The sequence below is a fragment of the Oreochromis niloticus genome, linkage group LG7 (assembly GCF_001858045.2).
Source record: "Oreochromis niloticus isolate F11D_XX linkage group LG7, O_niloticus_UMD_NMBU, whole genome shotgun sequence".
Classification (NCBI taxonomy): Eukaryota; Metazoa; Chordata; class Actinopteri; order Cichliformes; family Cichlidae; genus Oreochromis; species Oreochromis niloticus.
This window is the reverse complement of record NC_031972.2, coordinates 21,360,980-21,379,851: the sequence shown is the minus strand read 5'-3', so window position 1 is coordinate 21,379,851 and position 18,872 is coordinate 21,360,980. Positions and strand designations below refer to the sequence as shown.

Below are 18,872 nucleotides of genomic sequence, written 5' to 3'. Positions count from 1 at the left end.
CACTCATCAACAAAAAACAACATTCAAAAACTTTATGCCCTCCTTCACTTTTTTCAAAGCTGTCCAGCTGGGCCAGATTGGAGTCTTTGCTGGGCCATTTCTGGCCCCTGGACCTTATGTCTGACATCCATGTTCTGGATTAACTTGGTTATCTTCTAATACGTTTTGAAGATGAAGATGCGCTTTAGTTATGATGCAATACATTCACAAATGATAAAACTTGTAATAAAAATGCTGCTAGATTTGCAAGAAACCGCTGATCAATCACAATCCACACAGCGCGAGCAGCAAAGTCACCAGCATCACTAAGGGGGCTAATTTCGCTGGCTGACTGCCGCACCCCTGGGCATGTGTGGCTTCACTGAGTGGAGGTTATCCAAGAGGTTTGCTGAACGAAGATTTGGGGCAAAACAGTTAACTGTTCAATAAACATGACATGTTCCAGATATAGTTCTGAGAGATCTTTGCAGACAGTGAAATTAAGGTTAACATCAGAAATATGGAAACTCTGGCTGTTCTCAAGTGGGTGACTGCAGCTGGGATCCTTTTGGTGTTTCAAATACTGTTTTGTCAAAATAAGAAAAATATATATAAACATTAATAAATTATACAAATATTACATTTGGTGTGCTTTTATCTGAATTTTTTCATTATTAGCACATTTCTTTACATGACTGTCAAATTATCTTCATATAAATCAGGGCTCTCACTCTTATTTTAGATCCTGGGGAGCATAAAGGCTAATTTTATCTAAAATTGGCTGGGCCACTAAATCTATGGGATTAAACCCCTAAAAAAAAAAAACACCTAAAAATTGTTGCTTTTCCTTTTAGTGTAAAACTGTTCAAGGAAATTTTGTTCGCATATCATGAACTACTTATTATGTCTCTTTTTTTCCCTACATTACAAAGCAGTGCTGCTGTTGTAACTCAAAGAAACCCATTAGTACTGCTTCTTGGGCTCACACTTTGAGAAATGAAGTGCTGGCAGCTCATTATCCAGACATTTTCTCATAATTAGAAAACAGAAATTATGTTTGTTTTTTTTTTTGTTTTTTTTTTACTGTAGAAGGAAGAAATACTAACAGTACATTAAAAAACACCTTGTTTTTGGCTGCTAAATGTTAAGTCAGATAATCAGCCAATAGTAGCTATTTGTGGATATAGTAGTATTAATATTTATAGCAGCTGATCAATTACAATTTTATAAGTAAAGAAGAGGCAGGACAAATATTCTTTAACTATGTTGTAAGTGTTGATGATCCATACTCAGCAGAGGGTACAGTTTCCATGTTGGCAACACTTGTTGAAGCTGATCAAAGCAGAGTTGGGCAGAATGTGAATGTGTAACCCACGCTGCTTTAAACAGCATCGTCATATTTTAATAAGGGCTCATAAAATAATATAAATGACAAATGTTATGAAAATCAATAATTACGTTTCACGTGTCTGAAAGACAAAAATATTGGCGGATATATCACAATTTTAAAATGGCCAAATATCGGTGTTGCTATCAGTCTTAAAAATCCTATATTGGTCAAGTTGTAACATTTATGCTGCAGTTTTTTGATTTTACAAAGCTAGCCAATGGCCAGAGTGGAGGCATTTGTAGACTGGCCTTAAATTTTAGGAAGTACTGACGGAAACTGTTTCCTTCTTATTTTACCAGGTACTGTCCAACCTGTAAGAATGACACCAGTGAGGTTGTCAAGGCAGGCGAGAAGCTTAAAGCCAGCAAGAAGAAAGCCAAAATGCCTTCTGCAACCACCGAGAGTCAAAGAGACTGGGGAAAGGTGAGACCCAAGGGCACCCTCAGGCACACATAGAGGAAAGGTGGACTGACAGCTGCTCTGTAAGAATGAGAGTGAATTTCATTAGAAAGCCGGAGGGAAGTCTTCATATTGTCCTCAAGGAGCGAAGGCCATATAGATAAATATAAATAAACAAGGTTCTCGAAGGCCTTATGTCGGTTTTATTATCAAAACACTAAAAAGTGCTTCACTCCGTCCTATTGGCTATGAGAGACAGAAGAGGCGTTTTCTAACAGATGAGGTTTACTTCTCAAAAATCGAATAACCAGATTATTGAAGGAACTAACGGTGAACATTTATACTTCCTGTGTAATACCATTTTCATAGAAATGTTCATGTTTTAACATGACTTACTTTACCTAAGTTTTGTTTTTAATTTAGTTTCCTTACGGTTCATTTCTGTAGTGAGTTTGACAGTTTTAGTTTAGTCTTTCAAGTCTGAAAAAAATAGTTTTAGTTTAGTTTTCAGTAGCTTCAGTTTTATTATATTAGCTGTGATCTTTTTAATGAGTGAGATGGAAGAAATTAACAAAACACTTTAGACCAGGGGTCGGCAACCATAGGCACGCGTGCCACCGTAGGCACGCGTGCCACCGTTGGCACGCGAAGGGTTAACTAATGGCACGCACGACCATAGCTGGACTGGCCATCGGGCATAAGGGCATTTGCTTGGTGGCCCGATGATTATTTTTTTTTATTTTTATTTTCCTTTTTTGGTGGTGGATTGGCCAGACGCTGGTCGGTGTGTAAAAATAACTCAGTTGTTTGGTGTTGGCCATGGCGTAGCTTCCACAGATTCAGTAAAATTAACAAGTGGTGGAGGCCAGCAGGTGGATGAGGGAAGGGGAGGCAGGAGGAGAGACCCGAGGCAGCCGCCGGGCCGAGTGTCAGGTGAACTGAACTTCAGGTAAGAAGTTATGACCTGCAGTCTATCTGGGTCAGATATAAACCAAGTTTAGGTGGAGTTTATTTTCGTTGTGCTGACTTTTTACCGTCAGTTACAATAACTCGTACTGCGTACTAGCTAGCATGACGGAGTTTCTATACTGCTGGGCGGGTGCTATGTTACTGATGGTGAACTTTATTTTATTCATAAGGTTAGTTAGTAGAGTTGCCAACCGTCCCGTACAAACGGAATCGTCCCGCATTCAGAGAAATTATTACGCGTTTCGTGTTGAGCTGAGAAGGAACACAGTTTGTCCCGGACTTCAGCCAGGATGGAAAAAGACACAAAGCTGGAGTTATTGTGTCTTTGCTGCACAGCTGCATCTTCTTCTCCTCTCATTCTCTCCCCCTCCCTCTCCTGTTTCTACTTCAATCATTAAACTGATCAATGATCAGCTGATCGGCTTTTCTCTCTTGTTTGTTTATCGCACACTTTGCGCCAGAAAGAGGAAACCGCCGGATGTCGCACTAAACAACAGCAGCACGTTTAAGCTTGATCAGCTGTTGTTAGAATTTATTTAATATTAATTTCTAGTATCAGCTGATGTTTGTTGGAGCCACAGCTGTAAAGCTGCTGGTCATGATATGGGTTTGGTTATCTGGTGAGAGGGAAACATGCAGATGAAACCAGGAGATGTCCTTACTGAATCATCAGAGCTGAACAGGTGATGTAGAAACAGGTTTACCTTTTAGGTGACATGAATGAGTTGAAGGGAAGTTATGAACTGTTTCTGAGAGACAAATAACACCAGGATCATTTTCTATGTAGCTGACAGCTGGTAACTGTGCAGGGGCGGGTCTAGCAAAGTGTTGCCAGGGGGGCCAGGTAGGGCATTAACAGGGAGAGGGGGGCACAAAGAAATACTTTCTTATTCTCATTTAAAATGTCTGGCTGTTATTAAATAATTATCTGAAGCTTACAACCAATGTTTTTATCTGACGTAAAATGAATAGAAATCATACATTTACCAACAAGACAGTGTACATCACTGTCACAACAGCGTTTGTTTTCATTCAAAGGCTTTATGGCTTTAATATCTGGGGGGCCGGTCTTTAGTCAAAATGCAGACATAGACTCGAGACACAATGCATTTTTGGGACTTTCAGATGTATGGACCAATGTTTTGTTTTCTGATCAAACCAGAAATCTTTAATGAGCAGCTAGATTTGTCTGGCATTAACTGGCTGAGTTAATGCCAGTTAATGCGACATCGAAGCAGCTGGAATCTACAGCTGTGCGTGTTCATGAAGCTGCATTTTCACCTGCTGGACATCACTACCTGACAAGTTTAACTGTCTTCAGAACATTGCAGAGGCCTTATTGACAGTACTTGGCTCTACATATCTGTGTGAGCAGATTTTCTCTCACATGTGTGTCCTCAGGTAGCCGTCTGAATGCTGGACACTTGGAGACCTGTGTCTCTGAGTGGGAGACCAGAGATCACATTAACGTGTGTGTCTCTGTATTAACAAACATACCATATTGGCCCAGTTTATTTTTCTTATCATTGTTGTCAGGATAACATAAATAGCATTTGTATTTTCTGTTGTACAGTTCATTTGCTGTTATGGAGTTCTTGTTATGAATAAAAAGTGTCTTTTTTTTGTTTCAAAATAGCTGATAACTATTCGCTGATAGCTGCCAACATCTGTGAACAAATATAATTCTATAAAGTGGTTCTATATAATGTGTAATTGTTCATATAGAGCGTTATTAAATTTATTGCTAATGCAATCATATGGCACACTGACTTCTGAGGAAATTTTAAATGGCACTCGCCATCAGAAAGGTTGCCTACCCCTGCTTTAGACACTCTGAATTTCTGTAAGCATTTGTGTGAAAGTCTCACCAGAGAGGCCGTGAGGTCTACAGTGCTCCAGTCTAAAATTAAATGTATTTTCAGTATAGTTTTGTTATTTTACGTAGTTTTGTGCAGTAGTAATTTTATTTTTGTTTTAGTGAGACAAAGTCATTTTTCTTCACACAGAGTTTTAGCTTAGTTTGAGTTTACTCTAATGATCTTGCTACATGGCCTAATTAAATCAAACTGCTATAAGAAGAAAGCTCAGGCCATGCAAGCAAGCATCGTTGTATTTCATTCACTTTATCCAAGCTGCCTTTTTCTTCAGTTTACTTTTTACATGTTTGCTGTCAGTTATTGTCTGTTGTGCATTTTGCATTATGTTTGATCAGAGACAGAGTAGCTTGTTTCAAATTAAAAGTTTTCACGTAACAGACATACTCCATTTATAAGGCTTTATTGAACGTCTCGTACATGTGGCTCCATGGTGTTGTGGTTAACACTTTCCCCTTACACACCAAAGATTTCTGGTTTGAGACACACGCATAGCCTCAGTGGGGCTCACAAGCTAGCTTACACAGTGCTGTTCCTACGCCCGGATAAATGGGAGCGCTTCATCGGGAAGAACATCCGGTGTAAAATCTGTGCCAAATCAAACATGCAGATCCATCTGCTGGGGTGATCCCTTGGGATAAACGGGAGCAGCCAAAAGTAGCCTTTTAAAAAGCAGTAGATATAATGTATTATAAATTAAGCATTTATTATGGTTTATACCGCCATCCCAAAGGGACTTTATAAATTCAGACTTTCAGTCACAATATACTGATTTTGTCTCTAATATTGAATTTAAAATTTATTGTTGTGTCAAAACAGGCAGATAATAATACTGTAAATGGCCAAGCAGTCTGTACAGTCATGATTGGGTTCACTTGAAAGTTTATCACAGCCTTTTCACTATTAGCAACAACTACACTACAGCGTGGTTACACACTTTACAGCTGAGTAAATAAAAGTTACTGCTGCTAAAGGCATTCATTTTTATGCTGCTGTGGTTACTCCTGTTAGACCAAGAGATTCACGTTCCACATCAAACCCGCTAAGTTAGAGTGAGTGACTGATGCAATAGTCACACTCTTCAAAGCTGGGGACCGGGTCTGCCACCACTCACGGTCAGCTACAGTCTTCAAAGCAACTTTGGTGCAAAGCAGCAATGAAACGACAATAAGATGGTGTCAGGCAATTTTGAATAGGGCTAAATTGGTAATTACGCGCAATCTGTTTGTGATAATGTGATTAGTAACTGAGATAAACTGGTGAAAATTGCAAATCTGTTACTGTCAACATACACAGAACTGTGCATTAAGCCAAAATTCACATTCATTATTTACAATCTGAGACACCGACTCTCTCAGACTGTGTGTTGGCAGTCTGTCTTTGTGTAGAAATTACAATTATTTGCAAACCTTCGCAGATCTGTGTGAGAGTGATTTTAGTCAATCCAACAGAGTAGAAATTCAGTCCAATCACAGAGCAGACACTGACTTTTTAGTAGTGGCAAGGAGGTCTTATTTCTACTCTGGTGTGACTGAGCACAGGTGCAGTTACGCTGTGGTTACCTTACAGACGGCGAACTGTTGAACGTTTAATCCTCAATCCTAATTAACGATCTGTTGTTTGTTTTTTGCCGCTGCTCCTCAACACTCCTCTGTGCTTTGCCGCCGTTCTGAGTTAACGCTAGCTGTTCTCTGGCTGGTCTGATGAGTCACTGCAGTTTGGTGCATTTGGTGCACTGCATACATCAGCGACATTTGTTCATGTTTTTGTCTTTTTTTTTTTCATATTTGCCTATTAGTCAGTTGTTTTTATTCGTCAATTATTAGTATTTTTGGATGTCTTATTGTCCTGGTTTATAATGCCACTTTGTCAAACGTCTTGATTCACAAAACACTTCAATAAATAAAGTGAAGGATGAAATTATGAATTTGACTGAAATTTGCATTTAAAAATTTTTTTTTTTTTTTACAAATATGGCCAATTGAGTTATATATAGTTAACTTATGCATTAGTGTATATATGTGCAAATTCGACTTCATACCGGTAATCAGAAAATAATAATCTACTTTACTATATTTTTGCTTATTTTTAATGCGGTAAATTTGAATATGCAACCAGAACTACATATAAAATATTATATTAATTTATCATATGTCAGTTAAAACTAGCATTTTGATGAAAGAGCTTGCACATTCTGGTGCATTAACCATTGCAGAAACATTAAAAAAAGATATTTTTTGATCATTACCAGTACTGTTAAATTTAGGGCAGCTGTGACACAAACCTTACACTATGTGAAGGTCTAATAAATTTGTTAAGTGCTGTGGATATATAAATATGTATGAGTAAATTATGTAATTATATATTCTGAGCAGCGTTTGGTAGCTGCGGCTCAAGTGGAGGACAAAAAGTTAGCAATGATGCTCTGTGCCATAGCAAGTATTTATTTTCCAAATCACACCGCTTTGCTTCACAATTTAATCTACAACAGAACAGAAAAAAAAATGGCACCATGACATTAAACACAGTGACTGAGTATTGGCGCCTTGTCGCAGGTGTGAAGCAAAGTGTAGAGTGTGTGTGAGAGCCACAGTGTGTAAATGAGAGGTCAAAGGAAAAAGTGAATAAAGTGTCAGACATCTGCTAATCAGAGGCTAGATGATTGCTTATTCATGTGTTATTGATTGTTTGTTTTTTTTATTATTATTAATATAATGAGTGTGAACTTGCTTCATTCACTTTTTCAAGGCGTTAGAAGGTCGCATTTAAACTTCCTACTTGGCAAAACAACAACTGCATCCTTGCAGCTGCTGAAGCAGAAAATGAGACGGGGAGACTTCTCCCGTTCACTTAGTTGCTTATTTAATTTGAATCTCTTCTAAGCATGCTGTTAAATATTTTCCTCAAAATCCCTTCAGACTCTTCTCATGGCCTGTTTCCATCCTGGCCTTGCTGTCTCTCTGACGCTCTGCTCCGCGGTGTGTGTAATGTGAACAATGCCATTAAGCATGACTTAGCCACTTTCCTGGAACTGCCAGTGGAAAATAACTCCTTTCTTTACCAGAATGCTCCCTTTCTCGGTGGACTAATTGAAAACAGCCTGGCTTGTGTGTTTGGGCACATTTATACGCCGTGAGTCATGCAGCATTTATACTTGACTTTTCTTATTAACACGATTTTAGAACCCTTAAAATAAAATGCTTTTCCTCGCAAAAGGTGTCTTGCATTCTGACTTTCAAGAACCGTATGTGCTACCTAAATGGGATGCTGATCGTTGTTAAAATATAACTGCTGCTTAAGCTACTGTACATTTGATATTTGCATGACCGCTGTGCTAAATGAATGCAATATAAAGGCATTTGTGCTCATTTTTGTCCACATCTTTGTTCTTTCTTCTTATAATTGCAGGGTATGGCCTGTGTGGGGCGTACTAAAGAATGCACTATTGTTCCTTCAAACCACTATGGACCCATTCCTGGTGTTCCTGTTGGTACCACTTGGAAGTTTAGAGTTCAGGTTAGCTGGGGTTATTTGTCTATTTACTTTTTTACAGTGTATGATAATCAGATATATTTTGAACATTTAAAAAAAATCATGTCTCACTCTGTACTTCTGTTCCTCCTTCCGTGTATCCCGCTCAGGTGAGCGAGGCAGGGGTTCACAGGCCACACGTCGGCGGCATCCACGGGCGCAGTAACGATGGCTCCTATTCGCTGGTGCTGGCTGGAGGCTTTGAGGATGAAGTGGTGGGTCCTATAATGTTTCTCTCCCCGTGCTAGTTTATTGTGAATCTTGCACGTTTACCTGCTGTTCATGATGTTATGGTCACTGTGATCTGTGGTAGGACCGGGGAGACGAGTTCACCTACACAGGCAGCGGGGGTCGTGACCTCTCAGGAAACAAACGGATCGGAGAGCACTCTTTTGACCAGACGCTGACTCACATGAACAGGTGGGGCACTTGGTTGTTTCTGATGTCCACGCTTCTTAATATGAAAAGCTGCCTCGCTTCAGGTTTATTTGCTTTAATCTCTCTTGATTTAAATAACAACATGAAGTATAGCCTTCACATTCATTGTCTCAATTTTAAATTAGTAAATAAATCCTTATTTCTGTGCTGAAATAAGGATTTCTCAACCAAAGCCATCATTTCTATTAATTCTCACATTTAATAAAGATCATTCTGTTTTGCCTGACCGCTCCAGGGCACTGGCCTTAAACTGCGATGCACCTCTGAATGACAAAGACGGAGCAGAGTCCAGGAACTGGCGAGCAGGAAAACCTGTACGAGTGGTCCGCAGCTCCAAAGGTCGCCGCATCAGCAAGTACGCTCCCGAAGAAGGAAATCGCTACGATGGCATTTACAAGGTATCGCCAAATCTTGTGCACCAGAAATACATCTGCTTACTGCAAGCAGCACTTCATAAAATACAGTGTCGCTATAGAGTGCAGGTTGTGTACAAACTTAGAGAATAATGGAAGTTTTAAAAGCTGCCTTTCAAGCTATATGGGATCCTATTACAGCCGTGTCTCTATAACTAACACTACGCTTCTAAATCTTCATCTTCTTCTGTCTTAGAAACCGTTTGTCACCAGTCTTAAGTCAGAGCTGCTTCAAAACTTCAGTTCACTTTTTTTTTGAATGAAATTTGCTGTGGTTGATGGCGGCTCGTAGGTGGTAAAGTACTGGCCAGAGATCGGGAAGTGTGGTTACTTGGTGTGGAGGTACCTGCTGAGACGAGATGATCAGGAGCCAGCACCTTGGACCCCTGAAGGAGTGGAGAGGATCAAGAAACTGGGCCTTGCTGTTCAGGTTAGATATGTGTCTTAACTTAGGCACTTTCTTAGTACAGTTCATCTCCACTTTTCAAAAATTAGGTTCAGTTTTCTTTGTCTCTCCCTGTCTGCAGTACCCCCCAGGCTACTTGGCGGCCATGGCCAACAAATCAAAGAAGGAGGCTTGTGCTCGACCTGGTCGGGGCGGCCGCAGTAAGCACTATCCTGGGAGGGGACGGCCACGGAGGCAACGCAAGATCAAGGAGAAAGAGGAAAACGATGAGGAGGAGGAGGACGACGAGCATCCAGTGGCCGATGTGAAAGAGGAGTCTCCACAAAGTAATGGAGTGCAGAAGACAACAAGAGATAGTGGTGGGTGCTTTTAGAAGCTCAAAGCAGGTCAGACAAGGTATTGTGAGACGAGGACAGGTGAGACCAGTGTGATCGCTGAAACTGTTTTGAAGATGGGAAATGAATATTTAAAAGCACAAACTCCACTAGGATATTTTTTGACCTAGCCATACACCACTGTAAATATAATTTTTTTTCAGTCTCTGAGGATACATCCTCCTGTTTCTGAAGTCGTAGTTTGTTTTTTCAGTAGAGTCAACACCGGTGGAAGAGCCTCCTTCTAAACGGGTGAAGATAGAGGAAACCTTCCAGCTGTCAGAGCAGCAGCAGCAGTTGATCCAAGAGGACACAGCCAACAAGAAACTCTGGGATGAAGCCATGGAGCACCTTAAAGAGGGACCGGTATGAAATTTAGTACACCACAATACATATCTCTGGTTTATGTTTAAAAATGTTAAGTATCTCACATAGCAACTCGCTCCATGTGCTCTAAATAATAAATCTTCTCGATGTGAGAGGATTTACTGACTGATTTTGAGCCTGTCTGTTGCTGTTGCTTTAAAAGTAAAGCAGGTTAAAAAGGCAGCAACACTGCCATAATTCAAAATTGCTAAAACTTTAGTGTTTTTGTTTCTTTTCCACCTTCATTCCTTTCACGTTTCTTTTTGAAGAATTTCCTTCGCAAGATGGAGCAGATCTTCATGTGTGTGTGCTGCCAGGAGTTGGCCTTCCAGCCCATCACCACCGTCTGCTCACACAATGTTTGCAAGGTATAGGATTTTTTTCTTTTTCAACTATTATGTGGACATGCGGTTATTGTTTGGCCCATTCTTGGTGGAATTAGTTATCATCATTTTTCTAATTTGTTTTGATTATTATTTCATTTTGACTTTTTGTTTCACTTGGTTTCAACATTAGGTTTGCTTGTTTCAGTTGAGCTTTTTATTGTTTGAAAATGTTTAGTTTGTATAAGTTTCAGTGTTAGTTTTAATCTTTTTAAGTATTATGCCAAAGGGAATGATTTTAGCAAGTACGTAAGTACAGGTATAAACATGTTGATCAAAGCTTCATCGGACAAACAAATACTTAAAATAAGGAAATTTTACCTATATTTTATATTGTATATTTTAGTCTTTTGTCCATGTTCACAAAATCACATATTACTTTTAATATCAAGAGTCTAGTTTATTACTTTATTGTTTTTGTTAAAAATGGGATTTTTTCACATTTTATTTCAGTTTTTAGTTTGTGATGCCCATTACATGGTGTTTTAGGGGTGTAAAAGCGAAAAAAAAAAGTCCGATGCTGACGGTGGATCAAGGAGATAGGCGCTTATGCTGCAGGCCCGGATGTACTGTCTACATTGGCTGCCTCTCACCCTTTACCCACCCCTGTTGCTTGTCATGTGTTTCTTTGGTGTATTAAGAGTTTTTTTCATGTGCTATGTGCAGAGGTGTTTTTTTCTGTTCTCAAACTGATCTCCCTGTTGGAGCTCAGTCTGGGGGGAGTTATTTTTTTCTCCTTATCTTTCCTCATGTTGTGCATTTTCCATTGTTATAGCTCTCTGACCTGTCTTCCCCATGTGATGTTTGTGTAATGTATGTATGGTCAGAAGGGTAAGATGGCGCTGGCAAAGGTCGGCAGCCTTAACCCAATTTCCTTCGGGGTCAACCTTCAGGATCAATAAAGTTTTATTGAATTGAATTGAGTTTTAGCCTGTTGTTAGGTGGTTGCCAGGCAACTTGATAGCATAATATGTCACACACAATTGAAGTTTTGCGAATATAAATAAGATTTTATTGTTGTGAAATAAAAATGTTTGATGCCGTGTTAAAGGTGCATAATTTTAAAAAAACAGTTTAAGCCTGTTGCTCTGTGGTTGCTTGGCAACATGATCACATCACAATATATGATGTAGATGAGAACCTTCAGGGGCTCAGGTGTACATGTGTACTAAGTTTGGTTAGTCAGCTCCTGATTGTGTAGGGGGAGAACAAACACACAGAGTATTCATGTATTACAGTAACGTTCACCCTTCTCTTCACAGACCTGTCTCCAACGGTCATTTCGGGCAAAGGTGTACACCTGCCCCGCCTGCCGCCACGACTTGGGCAAGGACTACGTTATGACCCAAAACAAGACGCTTCAGATGCTGCTCGACCAGTTCTTTCCGGGCTACAGCAAGGGCCGATGAGGTCGAAATCACGTTTATAAGTAGGATACACGCACATAAGCACCCATTCTGTGCACCCTCGTATACTGTCAAGTACCTAGAGCTCCACTTTAAAATGCATTGCACACACATAATGTACTTACCCACGGGCTAATGTATATTGCATATACAGCCATTTATGTATACAATCATTCATACACAAACAACCTCAGTAGGGACTGACCTCATCTGTTGAACTTGGACTGTCTCCATCAGCATCACCAGCCTGAAAAATCAACCGAGGACATTTTTTAAAACTTCCTGCCACACGAACGCACACGAAAACCAATGCACAAAAAAAAGTCCCCAAATCACGCTCACACTAGCCATGAACAGTTTTTCCCTTTCCACCGTGTCGTCCACCGGTTCAATTAATTGCGTTATGCCGTCAGAGTGCAAATTCTCCCCCGGCAACATCACGAGCTCGGCAGTTTAAGAGTTTAGTTTCCTGCCACCCTGTTTGCATTTTGTGTACCATGCATGCAGCTTTACACCAAAGCACCGAGCCGATCGGAGCCGTTTCTGAGCTGGCTGATAAAAAGTGGCCGGTGCTAGGAGGCGGCGGGGGTGAGTAGGTCGTTTGGCTGAGAGGGTGCCCACAGAGTTGATCTGTTGTTAACGTGCATTTATAATGAAATGAAGCACACAATGTCTTATTCCCATGAAGCACTTTATTACCGACATGTGGAGCAGGCTTGTTTTGTAGGTTAATCAGGAGCAAGTGCTAACATCCTGCTCCTCATGTCACTTGGAATAATGCCATTGCTTTGCCTTGAGCTAACGGGAATAGCAGATGTCTCACCAGGGGTAACTTTCCTTGTATTGGCAGGGAACACAAATTGGCAACTGCATCCAGTTTGTTTAGAGTGCTGGAAAATTTATGGTTCCAACAAAGCTGCAACTTTACATACTGATGAGATGCACCAGTGAGTCCCCTCTTTAGGTTTTATGTGGAGTCAGAAAAGCCATTTGCTTTAATAAAGACACAAGGCCACAGGGCTGATTATGGGCAAAGATTGCAGGAGTCTGTTTAAAGGGGTAACCTCTGCTGGCGATTGGTGCCTGAACATAAAATAGAACTAGCGCACTGTTGAAACTCCTTCAGAAGCACTAAAAAGTCTAACAGTGTCAGAAATTAATAAACATCACGCATGGAGGATTATAAATGTAGTTCTGGTTCACGGTTCCACTTGTTAAGTGCGATGACATTGACAGAACTGTCCTGATATGTCAGGTCCATATGTTCTGTTGTTGTTTTGTTTTTTTTAACAAATGCTTTGATGTAACAGGAATAAAAGACTAAAGAGGTTTTAGATGCACTTCTGTTTCAGTGACTGGTGTCCCTGCACTCAAGAAGGCCTTCACATAAAGCTGGTTGGTCTTTATTGTTCATCTGCTGCTGTTCTACCTGTTAGTTAATTGTCGGTGGAGAGCTCTGGACGTGTCCAGCATGATGTTATTCTCTATTTTGGAAAACTACTTTTTTAAGACACTTTTTTGAATTAAAAAAAGATGGTTTTTTTATATTTAGCGACCCATCCCTGATGTTTAACTAGTTAAACCTAGACTACTAAAAGCACTTGGAGTGCACTGCATAAATCATTAGCTTCTTTGAGTTTGAGACACTATAACAACACCTAGTCCAGGATACTACTGACAGTCAAAAATATTCTTACTTATAAGTTGTTTGGGGTTTTTTCCCCAATGTTTGACCATAAATCACATTAATTTCCAATCGTTATTGAATTTCTTGTTCTTTATTTGTACGTTAAGCTGCATAGTAACATGTGGTAACAGTCCTGTCATCACTTGTTGGACCCAAACACAGCACATCCTCACCCCCATGTTCACTTACCTTGTGTTATTTTTTTCTGCTGTTGCCTTTCATCAGATATTTTGTTGACATTGAATTCACAAGCCTCTGCGCCCTCTGAAAGTATCATACTTTAAAAACCTGTTGCTTTAATTGTGAGCGCGGGAGGCAGATTCGCATCTCTTTCGAGCGCTGATATGGTACTTTAAAATGTCCAGGGTTGGCAGGTCTGATAGCAGCTTTAACAAACGCCTCACGGAGAGCAGCAGCGGCGCAGTCTCGGACAGAGGTCACCTGGAGCGCCGACGTTCGGTTCGTGCATCCGAGTCGGCTTTGTGGGAAAAATGTAGCCCTTAAGGTGCAAAAGCCTTCGAGGCACAGACGTGTTTTGCGTAAAGCTGAGACGAGGGCAGCCTCAGCATTTTTTTTTATTTTTATTTTTTTTAACTCTGCTGACATTCAGATCAGAGGTGAACGCTGTCTTCTTGTCTGACCCCCTCCCTTCCCCCTCGAACCTCCCCCTTCATTGGCAGGCTGTTTGTTTGTGGTGATGTCCTTGTTTCTGTTCAATCATTCAGGATTTTCTTTTTTTTGGTTATTTTTGTTTATTTTTTTCTCTTTTTTTTTTATTAACATGCAAGTACAGATGCTACTATGGTCTTTAAAGCTAACTGTGATGTGCATTACTTCCACTGTTGCTTAATATTGTTCAGATTTATTTCTTCATGCATTGACTGGCAGGCTGATATCCCTACTTTCTTTCTCTGCCGTGACCTTTGCTTCCTCCTCCTCCTCTCACTCCACTGTCTCCTGCCCTCCGTGAACCTACAGTACTAACAACTTTTAGACGTCTTGTGGACGCTTGGCTTCAGTGCTGTGTTGTTTTTGTTCTTTTTTTGTTTCGTTTTTTTATTGCACTCTATTGAAGAGAAAAAAGTTTAAGAAGTCACATTTGATTTTACTAGAATGCTTACTATTATCTGTGTCTGCACACTTTTTTTTTTTTTTTCCAACCATTTTAGTTGCTTCTGTTTTAATCATTAGTCATTTTTTTATGTTGGCGACTTCAAACATTTGCAGCAAACGCCAGTCTGAGGAGTTTTATTGCTTCATATTGTGATCTGAAATTTTATACATGTCATGACTTGATATGTACCTATTAAATATTTGGATTCAAGAAAACAATGTTTTGTATTAGTATTTTTTTTTTTTTTTTTTTGTATTAACGAGGTAGGATAAACAGTGTAAACTTCATCCTATTCTTTTTGAAGCTATTCTTTTTACTGCTTATAATGTATTTTGTTATTATAGTTAGATTTATATATTCAAAATAAGACAGTCAGTAAATCTATCAAAACTGCTAGGTAACACAAATATCCAATCTCCTTGTTGAGGTCAGAGGAAAATGGCCAGATTGCTTTGGGCTGAAGGCTCAAAGCTCAACAGTAACTCAAATAACTAGTCACTACAACCAAGGTAAGGAGACCACCGTCTCTGAATGCATGTCAAACCTTGAAGCGGATGAGCTACAGCAGCAGAAAAGTCACAGCAGGTGCCATTCCTGCCAGGTAAGAAACAGGAAACTGAGGGTACAGTTCACACATGCTCACCAAAATTGGAAAAATGTTGCAGGTCTGATGAGATTCGATCTCTGCTGCGACAGATGGTAGGGTCAGAAATTTTCAGTAACAAAATAAAAGTATGGATCTATTCTGCTTTTGTGTAAACAGGTCAGGCTGGTGGTGACGATGTAATGGATTGGGGGATATTTTCTCAGCTTTGGGCCCCTTGGCACGATTCAGTTCAGTTTTATTTTTATAACACCAAATCACAACAACAGTCGTCTCAAGGTGCTTTGTATTGTAAGGCAGAGACTCTACAATAATACAGAGAAAACCCCAAGAATCAGATGAACCCCTTTGAACAAGCACTTTTAACAGGAAGAAAGCTCCAGCAGAACCAGGCTCAGGGAGGGGCAGCTGTCTGGCGTGACCTGTTGGAGCTGAGGGGAGGAGGACGGGACAACAGACACTGTGGAAGAGAGCCAGAAATTAATAATAACTAATGATTAAATGCAGAGTGGTGTGTAAACACATAAGCTGAGCGTCGTTTAAACACCACAGCGTTTCTGAGTACTCTTACTGGCCGTGCCCATCCCTTTATGACCAGTGTACCCACCGTCTGATGGCTGCTCTCAGGAGGATCATAGTTTCTTAAACATTACAGTGAGTTCAAAACTGAAATTTCCTCTACAGTCATCAGATCTCAATGCATATGAGCACCTTTGGGATGTGGAGGAATGGGAGAGCTATGCCACAAAGACTTAAAGCAGTTCTGAAGCCAAAGGTGAGTCCATTCCAGTACATAATAAAGTGGCAAGTGAGTGTAAATCCCATGACACTCTATAGATGTCTTGACAACCAAACGTATTTAATTATTTAACAATGTAGGGCACCATTAGAGGAAATTACTGGTTTCCTGCTACTCGGAAGGTCAAATTTAAGATCATACTAGAGTTCAAAAGCTCTAATACAGATAAGACTTAAAATTTCACTACAGCATTTCATACACAATTCCAATTAGTGCAAGCCCACCTTAGGAAAACTGGCCATCTGAAAATTAGCACCTACTCCAATTTGAGCCATTTTTGCCACATTTCATGGGTCAAAATGTATTTTAGTCATTTCTGTTTTTAGAAATGTTGGATGTGATCACTTAATGGGTCTTCATCAAAATTGTGCTTTTCAGTTTATGGGCAATAATCTGTGAATTGGGATTGATTGTCAGCTGGATGAGATACTATGTCACCTGGTTATTTTTTTTCTTCTTTTTAGAATAAAATCTGAAAATGCAGTGTTCTCTTTGCCATATTGAAAAGGAATTATGTAACTTATAGTCAACACTTTATCACCATTTTCTACTGTTAACAAGAAACAGGAAAAAGAGATGATTGTAGCTTTGTGTCTACAAATTTTTAGCACTAAATCTGCCTTTAAGTTTGCCTTTAAGTGAGTGATGGTTTGGTCCAGATCTGAGCCAGGGCATCACTGAGCTCCCGGACAGTCTAGAGGTGCAGCCTGGTGCGTCAGGTGGACCAAAACACAACTTCCCAGATGTTCTGTTGGGTTTAGGTCAGGGGAGTGTGGGGGCCAGTCAATGGTATCGATTCTTTTAGTCTAGGAACTGCCTGCATAATCTCACTACATGAGTGATCATTGTTGTGCATCAGGAGAAACCCAGGACACACTGCACCAGAGTAGGGACTGAAAGTGGGTCCAAGGATATCATCCTGATACCTAGGGACAGTCAAGGTGCCATTGCCTAACCTGTAGAGGTCTGTGTGTCCCTCCACTGACCATTATGACCCACCACCAAATTGGTCATGCTGAATGATGTTACAGGCGGCATAACGTTCTCTACAGCTTCTGCAGACCCGTTCACACTTGTTACACGTGCTCAGGGTGAACCTGCACTCAGCACATGGCACCAGTGGTGGAACTGCCAATTCTGGTATTCTATGGCAAATCCCAATCAGACTCTGCGGTGCCGGGCAGTGAGCACAGCACATAGAGGACATTGGGCCCTTAGCCCAACCTCGTGATGTCTGGTTCACACCAGTTGTGTGCTGGAGGTCATTTTATGTGGCTCTGACTTTGCTTGTCATGTTGTTCCTTGTATAAAGGAGCAGATTGCAGCACTGCTGATGGGTTAAGGGCCTTCTACAGCCCCATCCAGCTCTTCTAGAGTAACTGGCTGACTCCTGGAAATGAAAAGATCTTGGGACTGTGCTGGGAGACACAGTAAACCTTCTGCCAATCTGCACATGTTAATGCGCCATCCTGGAGGAGTACGACTAGATATGCAATCTTTAGGGTCCTGGTATCACCTCATGCCACTAGTAGTGATACTGACCCTAGTTAAATGCAAAATTTGTGGGGAATAAACAAAAGATGAGGAGTGAAATAATGTGAGTGGCTTCCACCTGTAAAATCATTCCTGTTTTGGAGGTTGTCTCATTGTTGACCCTTTAGTGCACCTGTTGTTAACTTCATTAATCCCAAAGCAGCTGAAACCAATTAAGAACCAGCTCACTAGATCAATATCCTACAAGTTTAATTGACTTGATGCTGTACTCTGACTAAAATATTTTATTTTTAGCAGTATATATTCTACAATTTGCCAATAAAACAGATTACACCTTAGTAGAAATTTTATTCTGCTATCATACTGAAAGTATATGTAAATGCTAACATTTACAAATTCCATTAGTTTGTTTAATTCATGACTAGGGGTCATAAATGATAACCTTTTTCATCCATGCCTTTTATATATACATTCAGAAAAACAATGGTAGGGCTGCAGGGTTCTATTTTTGCACTCCAAGTAGAGGCACACAAATAAAAGAGAATTAAAGTGAAATATCCAACAATAAAATACATTACAGACCACAAACCTGAGCTTACAGGTATGATAATGTTAATCAAGAGCAGTGCAATCACCTGTGTGGGTGTACCATGGGAGTCCATGGCCTTGAAGCTAATTTTAGTAAACCACACACTGTGAACACTTATTAACATGCAAATGGTTCCTCTGCAAGGTAACAGTACAGAGTACACACATGAGTCAAGCCAAGTTCATCACATCATCTTACTGAAATGATGGTGTGACGGAAATAAAGGCGAGAAGGAAGTAACCTTCAGAAGGGTTTAGCAACTGCACGTCTCACACGAAGCAACACATGCAACTTTAAAATTACTGTTGACTAAGATTAAAACTCACGAACGAAAGTGCATCATCACATGCTTACAGAAGAATTACAATTGAGTACAACAATTGTCATGGGAGAAATTTGGGCACATTAAAATCGGACACAATAGAAACTCAACTTATGAAACGCAAACTACTCGAAGGCCGTTCTACCAAATTGTAAGGAAACTCTGGCTGCTCTGTGGAGCCATCTAAAGGGGGCTAAAAATCATATCGAGTGGCCTGGAGCCTCCTGGTGGTACAAGCATATTGCAGTCTCAATGTCTGCCCCACTGCATATAACTATATTTGCACAAATATAGTTACAGGTGTAATATTTACATGTACAGAAACATTCAAGCAT

The 18,872-nt window shown here is 40.2% G+C and overlaps 1 protein-coding gene across 4 annotated transcripts in view; it reads left to right on the top strand.

The window, feature by feature from the left end:
- Positions 1–14,947, top strand: part of uhrf2 (ubiquitin like with PHD and ring finger domains 2) — a 41,894-nt gene extending 26,947 nt beyond the window's left edge. For 3 of the 4 annotated variants that reach the window (XM_005470330.4, XM_019361081.2, XM_005470332.4), the window contains 10 exons: positions 1,669–1,792; positions 8,020–8,127; positions 8,253–8,357; positions 8,456–8,562; positions 8,816–8,978; positions 9,286–9,423; positions 9,521–9,758; positions 9,988–10,139; positions 10,409–10,507; positions 11,785–14,947. In XM_005470330.4, coding sequence (XP_005470387.1) covers positions 1,669–1,792; positions 8,020–8,127; positions 8,253–8,357; positions 8,456–8,562; positions 8,816–8,978; positions 9,286–9,423; positions 9,521–9,758; positions 9,988–10,139; positions 10,409–10,507; positions 11,785–11,931 — 1,381 coding nt within the window. In that variant the 3' untranslated portion in view covers positions 11,932–14,947. The remainder of the gene's footprint in view (positions 1–1,668; positions 1,793–8,019; positions 8,128–8,252; positions 8,358–8,455; positions 8,563–8,815; positions 8,979–9,285; positions 9,424–9,520; positions 9,759–9,987; positions 10,140–10,408; positions 10,508–11,784) is intronic. The other variant, XM_005470331.4, reaches the window with a different exon arrangement.
- Positions 14,948–18,872: the final 3,925 nt, after the last annotated feature.